General features: G+C 35.9%; 1 protein-coding gene across 2 annotated transcripts in view; it reads left to right on the top strand.

The window, feature by feature from the left end:
- The window catches only part of ACAD11 (acyl-CoA dehydrogenase family member 11), a 66,149-nt gene that overhangs the window by 12,716 nt on the left and 39,885 nt on the right, over positions 1–13,548 (top strand). The window contains exons 3-8 of one of the 2 annotated variants that reach the window (XM_006083703.3): positions 460–585; positions 1,115–1,276; positions 3,327–3,494; positions 8,474–8,615; positions 9,207–9,328; positions 12,459–12,565. In XM_006083703.3, coding sequence (XP_006083765.1) covers positions 460–585; positions 1,115–1,276; positions 3,327–3,494; positions 8,474–8,615; positions 9,207–9,328; positions 12,459–12,565 — 827 coding nt within the window. The remainder of the gene's footprint in view (positions 1–459; positions 586–1,114; positions 1,277–3,326; positions 3,495–8,473; positions 8,616–9,206; positions 9,329–12,458; positions 12,566–13,548) is intronic. The other variant, XM_014450818.2, reaches the window with a different exon arrangement.

Here is a 13,548-nt window from a genome sequence, read left to right as displayed (position 1 = left end):
CCTTCATATATCCAGAACCAGGATTAGTCTCCATGAATATGCCTATCCTATTTAGCATAATTTATCATGTTTTAGTGCTGGCCTAATTGAGTGCTGCACAAAACTGCATTTAAGGAAAATAATAAGGAAACTATTATCTCTAGGTCCGTGGTCGGCAAACTGCGGCTCGCAAGCCACATGCGGCTCTTTGGCCCCTTGAGTGTGGCTCTTCCTAAGCCTTAGGAGTACCCTAATTAAGTTAATAACAATGTACCTACCTATACAGTTTAAGTTTAAAAAAGTTGGCTCTCAAAAGAAATTTCAATCGTTGTACTGTTGATATTTGGCTCTGTTGACTTATCAGTTTGCCAACCACTGCTCTAGGTCATATAAAAATTTAATTCTAGCCTTAATGTTAGCTCACAAGTAGTTATTAAATTTCTGTGTTTCTGATTTGTAATAATCTATAATCCTATTTAGATTGATAGAGAATTTAAAGTCCAGAAAGCTTTGTTTTCAATTGGATTCCCTGTTCCCAAGCCTCTATTGTACTGCAGCGATGCTTCTGTCATTGGAACAGAATTTTACGTGATGGAACATGTGCAGGTAAATTAACACAATCTTACTTTGTTGTGCTTTTGTTTTCAATTAAGAAGTTAGATGTCAATAAATGATAGTTTACTAATCATTTTAGGTCATTAGTTTGCTTTGCAGACTTTTAATTTGAGCACAGTATTTTCCTCTAGGTGTCAGTAAAGAGCTATATGTAATGGTAATACCAAAATTGTCCAGAAAGTAGGGGGGAAAAACTCCAAATTATAAATCAGTCCATTAAGAATGATACATTTAAATTGTTTAAAAGCTTTTTCTTTTTGTAAAATATAACTTGAAAGTCGTTTTTGTCCTTTAAGTTCACCTTGGCATATCTTTGCATTTTCCCTTTGGCATTATATGCTCTTATATTAGACATGTTTCACAAATGAACATTTTTCAAGCATATTCTACAAATAATTGGTTTTGGTTGCAAAACTATTATCCTTTTGTTTTGTCGGCAGTAGGGGATGGAGAAACTGCAAAGAGTTAGTATGGAAAGATTTATTTTGTTTTAAATTATCTATTGTAATTGCTTTCATAGGGTCGAATTTTTCGTGACATCACAATTCCTGGAGTTAGCCCAGCAGAGCGCTCAGCCATATATGTAGCCATGATAGAAACCTTGGCTCAGTTACATTCTTTGAATATACGCTCATTGCAGCTGGAAGGCTATGGTGTAAGTGCTGGGTACTGCAGAAGACAGGTAAGGAATCCACATACAGAGCTCTTTTCCTCAAGTTCTGAAATAATATACATTATTAGTCAAAATAAAAACCCATTACTTTATACTTTTCTGAAACTTGGCTTTAACATTTAAAATACTTCCTTTAAAAATTGATTTTAGAGAAAGGGAATGAGGGGGTAGAAAAGAGAGAGAGAGAACTATATAAGAGAAACATCATCAGTTGCCTCCCACACACACCCTGACCGGGGTTGAACCTACAGTCTAGGTATATGCTCTGACCAGGAATCGAATTGCCACCTTTTGGTGTATGGGATGAGGCTCTAACCAACTGAGCAACCCAGCCAGGGCAGCTCTAATATTTAATATTAGCCTTCAGTTTGACTTGTTTTAAACATAAAATAACTTTATATTCTTGATCAGATTTTGTTTATCAAACTTTTGAAAGGGACAGAATGTACATGAATGCAAATTTAAAACTATTTCAGCCTTTTCACTTAATTTACCAACACTTTATACAGTTTTTCCTTTTTAAATTAGGTTAACATATTTATTAAGCGTAACTATGTTAATTATATGTTAAATACTGTGTTAAATATCAAGAAAATAGAAATAAGTTCTTTTCCCAACGGAGTTATGGTCATTTTAAGAAACCTATACATAAATTTTACTTACATGAAACTTGAAAATGGTATAAAAGAGTATGTAATCTAGTAGTAAATTGTTTGGTACTCATCACAAGAGCTGTTCCATTCAGATGGTAGATATCAGTATACCCTTGCTTAAGTGGGGAAAGCTTCCTGAGAGAGATATATCATACACTGTGTATTTAAAGAAGGATAAAATCTAGAGTGATAGGGAAGAGATGGTGAGCATTTCAAATCAAAGGAACAGCAAGACCAGATATGTATGGGGCTGTTTTCCTTTGTACACATGTCTTTTTGAGGGATTTGAGGGGAGAGAAAAGATAACTAAGGTTTGAAGAGTACTCACTATATGCCAGATCTTTTTCATTTTTGTAACAGCCCTAAGACATGCAGGAGGCAGCCAATCAATGATTCTCTCTCATTAAGACATAGGTATTAATGCTCCCATTCTGCAGATGGGGGTACAGGTTTTCAGGTCTTAAAACACAAATAAATGGCTTAGGCATAATTTAAACCCAGGTTCATATGATTCCAAACAAAGATCTTTACTGCATTAAATTGAACAGAGATAACCTTGAGGAGTGGAGAGACAGTTATAAGCAGGTAATAATATGGTCTCAGTTGATGGAGTACTTTGAGAATAGGTTGATTTGTTTACATTCGTGTCTAAGAACAATAAAAAGTCTTTATACTTCTCATACCTGTAATACATTTAGAAGATTCTATGGGTAATAAGAAAGAATATTTAAATTAAAAGTAAAAATCTCCCTTCTTTTAGCCCCATATTTCCTTTTTCAGATATTGCTTCTTGTGATCCTTTCATAATTTATTTTTCTATCCTTATTTGTGTGTGTGTGTGGGGGGGGGGTGTAGTGTGTGTGTGTGCGTGTGTGTGCATTCTTTTTTTCTTCCTCAAAATAGTTGCTTAATAAAAAGGAAGAACCAGCATCTCTTGATTCCTAGGCCAGTATTTTCTTTGTATATGTGATAAAAATCCATGTGAGCCCTAGCTGGTTTGGCTCAGTGGATAGAGCGTCGGCCTGCGGACTGAAAGGTCCCAGGTTTGATTCCAGTCAAGGGCACATGCCTGAAATGTGGGCTCAATCCCCAGTGGGGGGGCGTGCAGGAGGCAGCCAATCAATGATTCTCTTTCATCATTGATGTTTCTCTCTTTTTCTCCCTATCTCTGAAATCAATAAAAATATATTTAAAAACAAACAAAAAATCTATGCGAGTAAAATGGAACTAGATGGAAGAAAGATTTAAATGTTTAGACTGATATGAGCATCACTTACAGGCATTTCTCTTGAGCATTTAAAAATAAAACCAACTTTGATATAATTGAATTTTGTTTTAATTTTTGAATTGCTGGATTTGACACTTCACCTTTAGCACTATCATTTTTCTTCTTTATGTACCTTTAGGTATCAACATGGATGAAGCAATATCAAGCAACAGCTCACCGGGACATCCCTGCCATGATCCAGCTCTCTGACTGGCTAATGAAAAACTTGCCAGTTGATAATGACAATGAAGAAAATTTGATCCATGGAGATTTCAAGCTAGATAACATAGTTTTCCATCCTAAAGAGGTACTATAAGTCACATTTACAATAATTTAAGTAGGTTTAATATGGGACACATGTACTAAGTAGATATTCCTCCCAGAGTACTGAGGGAGCCCGATCCATCCCTATTTCCCCTACTTGCAGGACTGTCTTCACCACTCAAACTTTTAGAAATGAGTCCTGAAGATTTTCTGACGTAGGTACTTGCCTACTTTTAAGGAGGATCTAATCCTGAGTGATATCTGATTTCCTGTTTAAGTAGGATTTGCGAATTTGCACATATCTTCTCTTTTCTTCAAAGACATTTTCCATCTATGCCCTAGCTGGTTTGGCTCAATGGATAGAGTGTCAGCCTGCGGACTGAAGGGTCCAGGTTCAATTCCAACCAAGGGCACATGCCTGGATTGCGGGCTCGATCCCCAGTAGGGGGGCATGCAGGAGGCAGCCAATCAATGATTCTCTCTCATCATTGATGTTTCTATCTCTCTCTCCCTCTCCCTTCCTCTCCAAAATCAATGGTATATATATTTATTTTTTTCATATATATATAAATATTTTAAAAAATAAAAAAATTCAGTTTATCCATGTTTACAGTTCTTTCTTCTGGTTCATTTTAATTTCATTTTACTATTTCGTGAAGAATTTTAAATTTGTTATTATAAGCTCAGATAGGACAGAATTCCAAAAGCCTCTTATGAAACTGGGAAGAATTGCATGAGACTAATGTAAACTTGCTCTGTTTAATGTACACAGTGTAATCTTTATAAAGAGTACAAACAAACAAAAACCATAACCTCTTCCACTGGGCACTGACAATAAGGCCTAGGGTTGGAGGAGTATAGTGGGAGTGAGGAAACTACTTCAGTTCTCTCTCATTACCTATATTTTAGGCAAGACACTTGGCCCTTAGTATTCTGACATTAATGTGAAGGATTTACAGTTCCCTGAAATATTACAACAATGCATTATAAATTGCATTGCTGTCATAATTCAAAGTAGTACTATATTATTTGAAGGTATAAACACATGTGATCACATTCACCAGCAAGACAAATTTTTTCCTAGAAAAGTCAATTTAGATATCAAAATTATATATATGTAATTATATGTCTCTGTGTAACCTTTTTGTTAATGGTACTGATGAATTCTGATATCTAACTTTGTTAAATAATTAAAAAATGTTAACTTATAACCTGGAAAAATTATAAAAGTTTATAACAAAATATAGCAGGATCTGACCTATATTTGATCTATATCATTTGATTCATTAATATTTTAGGAGCATTTTTTAATAAGTGTGAGCCCTCTATGTGTTCTATAGCTATAGTTCTGTTCTATTCACTATTTAAGCAAAGAAAGAAAAATTCAGACTGAGATCTGCTGAATTACATGTTGTCTTCTAAGATGTTTAAATTTTAGGATTAGCATAATATACTGAAATTAATGACATACTACAGTTAGTACCAAAAAGTTATTCCTTCATTATATTCAAACTCATATTAGAAAATAATTTCTTATAGGATTAAAGTTGACAAACAGGTATCATCTTCCTTTGGACAAGCAGAATATTCAATAATTGGGGAGAGAGATTTTTTTTTAAAGAAACAACTTTCTTTAATGGCATAGCTTTCAGCTATTTAGCTGCACTAGTGATTTGTTACCTATATCATTATCTCTTAATGTTTTAGAATTATATAGTAGCTGGTAAGATGTCTTGTACTTTATATTTAGTAATCCCATAATTACTGATTACATCAAATTTAATAAATTTATGTGTCCTATAAATATTACAGCTAATTTTTTATGAAAGTAACATATGGTTGGCAGAGTACAAGTCAACTAGCATTTATTCGTTAGCAATTATGTGCTCTGACATATGGTTTTGGAAAGGAAATACAGCTCTTAACAAGCTCAAAATACCAATGGAGATAAAAGGTACTCAGGTAATGACTGAGAACAATATTATTCAAGTACTAAAGGATATCACACAACCTGAATTATAAGTGTAGTCAAAGAGGGAAAAGTACCCACTGTGGACTGGCACTAAGACTTTTATTTAGTTAATAGTTTATCTTTCTCACTTCATTTTTAACATTTCCTAAATAAATAGAAAATTAGACTGTTTCTTTTGTATGAAAGCACTTCACAAATTGGAGTTGAATATGTGTATGTGCTCACCTGTATATATTTATAGGAATACTAGAGGCCCGATGTACGAAATTCGTGCAAGGGGCTCAGCTCTCCAAGCCCCAGCTGCCTCGGCCCTCGCAGCCCTGGCTGCCTGGGCCCTGGCAGCCCCAGCTTTGTCCAGAATGGACGACCATCGTGTCAGATGGTCATTCTGCGGTTCTGTTTAATTAGCATGTTAGCTCTTTAGTATATAGATGATGGAAAAACTTTTTATTTTTCCCTTGAGTGTAAGGATTTAATTTTTTTAAACCTTTGCCTGTAGAGTCCATATCAGTGGTTCTCAACCTGTGGGTCGCGACCCCTTTGGCGTCTAACGACCCTTTCACAGGAGTCACCTAAGACCATCCTGCATATCAGATATTTACATTACGATTCATAACAGTAGCAACATTACAGTTATGAAGTAGCAATGAAAATAATTTTATGGTTGGGTCACAACATGAGGAACTGTATTTAAAGGGCCAGAAGGTTGAGAACCACTGGTCTATATGGTAGGTCCTCAATAAGTGAAGACCTACTAAACTGAGGGCTTCTTTAGTGCAGCGACTGTATCTTATTCATTTATGTAGCATGTGGCTACATGTTTCTGAATGAATCCAAATTGAAGGAATTGATTTTAGTTAATCACTAAGTTACTATTTTCATCTCATATATTTATGCTTAAATGTTATTCTGTAATAGTGTGACCCTAAAGCAAATTATTTAACTCCTCTGTTCCTCAATTTTTAACTTTTTATTTTGAAATAATTATAGACTCAGAAGAAGTTGTAAAAAATAGTATAGAAGAGTTTGATGTTCCCATCATCCTGATTCCCAAATGATTTCACACAACTATAGTATATTATCAAAGCCAGGAAATTCACATTGTGTGTGTGCCTTTTAAATTGGGGGGGGAGGTTTCAGGGTTCTGTGTTTTCTTCTTTTCTAATACTGACTATCTCTATTCAGAAAAATATTAAGGTAAAAATAAATAATTCATAATATTTACTAAAATATAAACAATGGCTGTTGGGGATGAAATTATAGGAAACTTGAAAGTTATACATTTCTGTAATGTTTTAGGTTTGAGGTTTTATTCTTTTTTCTCTGTTTTATTTTTCAAAGCATCATGTTTTATTTTTATCATCAGAAAACCAAGCAATTATGAAAGTAAACAAAAACAATTTTAAGTGATAAACCTTCCAGGAATTTGTGTGTTTAGCCAGTAAAGGGTTACTAAAGTTTACGGCAAACAAAAGCATGTTATTCAATTTTCCAATCCCTAGTTGTTTTCCATTTATTTAGATGTAAAGTATTTGAAACATGTTCAAGCATGTATTTCAGCAGTGCAACTCACTCCCTGAAATGTTGAAAAGAAATCCAGTTTTCTTGGAAAATACTATTAATTTTCTAAATATAAATCTTACTCATCTGGCAGAGAAGTGTGTAAGATTTTGGAGTTTTATGTGCATGTTAAAAGACATTCTTCATTAGAAACAGATAAACCATAGATACTTCATCTGCATTCATTTATTAGTAGTCAGATGTATTTAAAATAATTATATATACCTGGTTTTTTGCAAGTCATCTGCCTTGCAATCTGTTTATATTAATTAACTTCTGAAGAAAAAAATGATTTGATATGAAAAACAAAACTTATATTTTAATGGCTTTTTATTTTTAATTTTTCCCATTGTCTCTAAAATGTCAGTGTACTTGGAGAAAAACATAATTATAAATTTTAATTTCATTCCTAGAGAAGACATAGGGATTGGGTTTTTTCAGCCTCTTTACTTGACAGAATATTTTTTAAATCCTCCTTATTAAATGCTCTTGGCAGTAAAGTCGGGTTTTGAACTGTAGACTTCCAGTGCTGTGTAATTCCTTCTACACTGTGCTGCTTCTCCTCTCCACTGTAACTGGTTAGCTTCAGTGACCTGGCCCTCTTCACTTTCTACTTCTCTTATTTCTTTATATGTCTCCTGATGCTGAAAACTTGATTGTTCTTACTCTAGAATCCATAAACCCCTTATGACTTCGACTTCTTATCCTGCCTGGCCCATATATGGCATGATCAACCATTTAAAAAATTGCCTTCTTTATTATTAATTGAATTATTACTTATTGACTGTGGATGTGGCTGCTGGCACTGGTTTTCCTCCGGCACCCAGGACCCAGGCTTTTGGTCCGGCCGCAGCGGAGAAGCCAAGCCTCGAGGTTTCTCCGCTCCAGCTGCAGTGGAGAAGCCAAGCCTCTTCAGTTTTTAGTCTTCAGTCTTCGCTCCGTGCCTGTGTATGCAAATTAACCCACCATCTTTGTTGAGTTAATTTGCATACTCATCCTGATTGGCTGGTGGGTGTAGCTGAGTGATGACCAATTTACATATTTCTCTTTTATTAGTGTAGACTATTAGAATTTCTTCTTTACAACAGTTATTCCCAATTGGGAAGTTTCAACTGTTTTTGCCTCCACTGATTAGGAGAGATACTAAGGCTGTGTAAAGTAAAATGCTGGAGAACCAATGGCCAGCAGTGGAACCAAAGGACTTGGGTCTGAGCATGGGTTTGACATGCTTGCAAGGCTAATTAGTTGATAAATGATATGCACCACTGTGGGTAAAGACTACGAACTATAGTCTTAGCTTTGCTTTTGATGAAAAATATGATTTTTAATGTATTCTGTTTCACGTTTTTTTTTGGTATAGCAAAGGTGGAAATTTATTGAAGAACAAGTACAGACTCCTACATGGGGAGGGGGAAAGAGTCCCCCACTTATTTTCTTATTTTAGTTGTTTCCAATTGAATATGTCCAAGTCGTTTTCTTTTTCATTATAGTCTCGAGTTATAGCTGTCCTGGACTGGGAGCTGTCAACCATTGGTCATCCTTTGTCAGATTTAGCTCATCTATCCTTGTTCTACGTTTGGCCCAGGACAGTTCCAATAGTAAATCAAGGCTCTTATTTTCAAGAAAACATAGGTATGAAAACATAATGATACTTAAATTGCTATTAATATAAAATTATCTTTATTATTCCTCATAACTTAAAAATAGGATTATATTACAATTTTAGATAAATAGCTTTTATTTGTTTTTGAAATGTTTCTAAATCATTTTATTCTTTATTGATTTTTCTGAATATAGCATTCTACTTTTAGTAATTTATGACAATATGTAATCCTTTGTATGTAGTATTCTTTTGGAAATCAGTATTTTGAACATGCTTTGTTACATGGACTAATGGTAATTTTATAAACATATGCAGTATTGCCCTGCCTGGTTTGGCTCACTGGATAGAGCATTGGCCTGGGAACTGAAGGGTCTCAGGTTCAATTCCGGTCAAGGGCATGTACCTCGGTTGCGGGCACATCCCCAGTAGGGGGTGTGCAGGAGGCAGCTGATCAATGCTTCTCTCTCATTGATGTTTCTAACTCTCTATCCCTCTCCCTTCCTCTCTGTAAAAAATCAATAAAATATATATTTTAAAAAAAACATATGCAGTATTACTACATTTTGAAATATTCACCATGAGATTTTTATTAAAGTTTACAATGCGTGCTGTTTTTATAGGGATACCATCAATGGAAGAACTAATGTCAATATATTGCCGCTGCAGGGGAATTAATTCTATTCTTCCTAATTGGAATTTCTTTCTTGCTCTTGAATGTTTTAAAATGGCTGGAATAGCACAGGTAATTAATTGTTTTTAACATGTTTCACCATTATTTATTAATGTACTATTGACAGCATATTCTGGTCTTCAAGGGTTTTATACTTTTTATGCTTAGACCATTTGGCTTTTCATAATGACAAATACCAAACATTAGTAAAATATAACTCCAGAATTAATAGAATAGCAATTTGGCAAGGAAAAATTTGAATAACAAAATGTGTTATCACTTTTTGGTATAATAAACTTATAAGATGGAGGAAGGGAGAGAGACATAATGACAAAAAGAAAAAGTTTGTGAGAATTGGCTATTTCCTGAATATCCAATGTAAGACAGGGCTAAACTATTTTAATGATATCTGCTTCAGACTATAAACCAGGGGTGATGATGAGGAAAGAAATAACTTTGAGCTTTCTAAAGTCTGGCATAGTACCTATCATATAGGAGCCTCTTAATATATATTTTTGAGTGAATAGATGAGTAAGTTTTTCCATTTTCTAATAATGTCATATTTATATGATTAATTGAGCATAAATTCAGTTTTTTAAAATTATAGCTTGATCTAAAGAAACGCAGTCTTTATTATCATAATTCAGTTTCCATGTACTTTGAATCTTGGAGGTTTATTTAAGAAATTGAAATACTTCATCAATGGCAACAGGCTAGGAGGGACTGGAGAAAGAAAAGGTAAATGAGATTTGAGAAACAACAAAAAATGGGAAAAGAAGGATTAAGGACAAGTATGGTTATATCTCTCTGTCCTTCAGAGTTCATGCCATCCACGACCAACTGAAATTGTCTTCAAGGAAATAGTTGTGTTACATCTCATCCTGTATTTTATAATCATACTAATCATATTGGTTAATCAAGTTGGATGGGTTTCTCAAAACAGAGTTCATGCTGTTTCTATATCTGTCAGTTTCCATAAATCAGATACCAGATGGGCTTTGAATTTAAAATGGATTTTCATTTCAAATAAAAGTTTGACATGAGTTATGATTGATATTAATATGTCATAAATTATATACAGGATGGGCAAAAGTAGATTTACAGTTCATATGGAAAATAATACAATAATCTATAATAATAAAAGCATAATATGCTACTTACACCAAACAGCCGAACGACCTTCCGGACATCATTCTGGATGTCTTTCTGGATGAAGTTACCATTGCAGGGGCCAAGGCAGAAGCAGTTAGGGGCGATCAGGCAGGCAGGCAAGCAGTTAGGGGCGATCAGGCAGGCAGGTGAGTGGTTAGAGGTGATCAGGCAGGCAGAGTGGTTAGGGGAAATCAGGCAGGCAGGCGAACAGTTAGGGGTGATTAGGCAGGCAGAGTGGTTAGGGGAAATCAGGCAGGCAGGCAGGCAGGCGAGTGGTTAGGAGCCAGTGGTCCTGTATTACGAGAGGGTGATTGTGAGAGGGTGCAGGCCAGGCTGAGGAAACCTCCCTCTTCCCCCCTCCCCCCCGCATTAATTTCATGCACCAGACCTCTAGTTAATAAACAATAATACAAGGATATATGTGTTTCTTGTACTCACAACTAAAAGCCTACATTTGCCCCACCCTCTAATAATAGCCTTAGAGATGGTCATAATCCTATCTAATAATAGACAAACATGGTAATTGACCATACCTTCGCTACGCCTCCCATTGGCTAATCAGCGCAATATGCAAATTAACCACCAACAAAGATGGCGGTTAATTTGCATACGTAGGCTCCAAGCAGTGGAGGGAAGACTGAAGGCGGCTCCGGCCAGAGAGAAGGCCTGGGTCCCAAGTGCAGGAGGAAAACCTGTGCTGGCAGCCAGGAGAAGGGAAGGCCTATTGCACGAATCTCTTCGTGCAACAGGCCTCTAGTCCTAGATAATAAAAGCCTAATATGCAAATTGTCCCCTCCTGTGGTCATTCGAATGGGAGACTGGGAGTTCGATTGCTCACTATGACATGCACTAACCACCAAGGGGTGGCATGGAACATGGCAGGCATCGGCGATGCTTGGTTGGCCCAGAGGCCCATGCTGCACCCCAGCCCATGGTGTCTGGCCGTGCTCATCGCATCTCTGTGTGGGGACTTGGGCACCGTGACTCAGGTAGAGGAGGGCATCCAGAGGCCCAGGTGCTGTCCAGGGCCCAGAGGTCAGCTGAGACCTGCCCTTCCACGCCAAATGCTCACGCCTTGATCGCCAGCCAGGCCTAGGGACCTCACCCATGCATGAATTTTGTGCACCAGGCCTCTAGTTTATAACTATAAATATGAAATTGGAAATAATGGAAAAACTGTTAGTGTTTTATTACATAAAGAATTATATACTTCCCAGCCAGCGTGGCTCAGTGGTTGAGCGTCGACCTATGAACCAGGAGGTCACAGTTAGATTCCTCTGGTCAGGGCACATGCCCAGGTTTCTGGGCTCAATCCCCAGTATGGGGTATGCAGGAAGCAGCCAATCAATGATTCTCTCTCATCATTGATTTCTCTCTCTCTTTCTCCCTTTCCCTTCCTCTCCTAAATCAATTTTAAAAATCTACTTATTTTGAAAATATAAGAATTATATAAAAAATAAAGTAATGAAATTCAGTTAACTGTGTTTTGGTGGGGAGAGGAGAGTATTATGTTGGAAACACAGAACATGGAGAATTAAGAAAGAAAAAACTGGTTAGCATTCAGCTAACACTGTTCAAAGGAGGTATAGGGGTCCCAAAAATTAGATAAAATATTCTTAGAGATAATATTAGATAAAATTAGATAAAATATTCTCATTGCCTTCTTTTCAGTTTTATAGTTTTCATTTTGTTTTGGTTTCTTTTGGTTTTCTCCCACTATGAAGGGAAAGCACTGACTTTTAGAAGTACTATAACTTGCCAATTTGGTGTCTTTGGTAACTACTGAGCTCATTTTCAAGTTTGGTTTGATTCCCAGTTTCAATCTATTAGTGTAAGAGTGTATTAACTACATGATACAAGTATGGCTCTTTAATTTAAGTGGGGGGGAGTAATAATTATTCCTTTATGTAAATTAATAGAAATGATAATCTCATTTATATCTTGGTATCTTGTGAGTTTAGTGACTCACATAGCTGGGAAACTGCAAAGACTGGATAGCTGAATAGTACTTTTCAATGATTTTAATTGCTCTATGTTAATTTACTTTTAGGGAGTATATAGTAGATATCTTCTGGGGAATAGCGCATCTGAGAATAGCTTTCAGTTTGCCAATTTTGTGCAACCTTTGGCAGAAACTGGATTGCAACTCTCAAAAAGGTAAGCAAAATAGATTTCCCTGGCTAACCCAAACTAGAACCTTTATTAGGTATGTGAAGGTTATAAACTTTATCAGGACAGGGATTGTTTTTATTTCTTACACCAGGATTGCTGCTTCCAATCACAATAGTTTGCTTGGTAAATGTCTTATCTGCCTGAAAATAAATTGACTTCAAATATAAAGAAAATACCCATATTTATGATTAGAAGTATTTTTGACAACTTGAGTATATAAACTTTTAATAGTAGAGATCAAACTCTCAAATGTTTCCTTCTAATATTTGTTACTTACATGTATCTATTTAAAATTATAAATTATATAAGGTGATTTGTTAAATTTAGAAATGCTGCTCTCCCCCACTATCACATGCCATGAAGTTGTATTCAGACATTTTGTAAGGGTCTTTGAAACCCATGTCTCCATCAGTGGAGCACTTTTTGAGGCATTTAATACACTTTGCCAACCACACTCCCATCTAAGTGGTGTGATATATGGCACTTATGAACTCGTTGATGATGCTCTCCCTGGAAATTCTGCCCAGGCCACAACGTACTGAAGTACTTAAGGTGCAAGTTAGGACAATTCTATTTTCACAGTTCACTTCATGGGTGGATATTCGTGATTTCCACAACATAACAACCAACTGTGTTGCACTTCATACACATCCTTAAAGGTCTTGTTTGTAATGACAACCAACAGTTATTTGTGAGGCATATACTAAGAGGAATTATTAAATTTGTGTTCAGTTCCTTTGGTTTCTTCCCCCCTCTATTATTGATTGAGGTCATGCCAGGCTTATGTTTCCCCCCCAAAATGTTTAAGCATAAAGTTTGATGTGTACAATAAAGTGATTCTGCATTCACCCCATAACATGAAAGACTTAAAACGTTACAAAATATGGCAACTCCTGCCCTGGCAGGGTGGCTCAATTGGTTGGAGCATCGTCCCAAACACCAAAATGTTTCAGGTTAGACTCCCAGTC

The sequence above is a fragment of the Myotis lucifugus genome, unplaced genomic scaffold (assembly GCF_000147115.1).
Source record: "Myotis lucifugus unplaced genomic scaffold, Myoluc2.0 scaffold_8, whole genome shotgun sequence".
Lineage (NCBI taxonomy): Eukaryota > Metazoa > Chordata > Mammalia > Chiroptera > Vespertilionidae > Myotis > Myotis lucifugus.
Note: the sequence above shows the minus strand (reverse complement) of the source record. Positions and strands in the feature narration are given on the sequence as shown.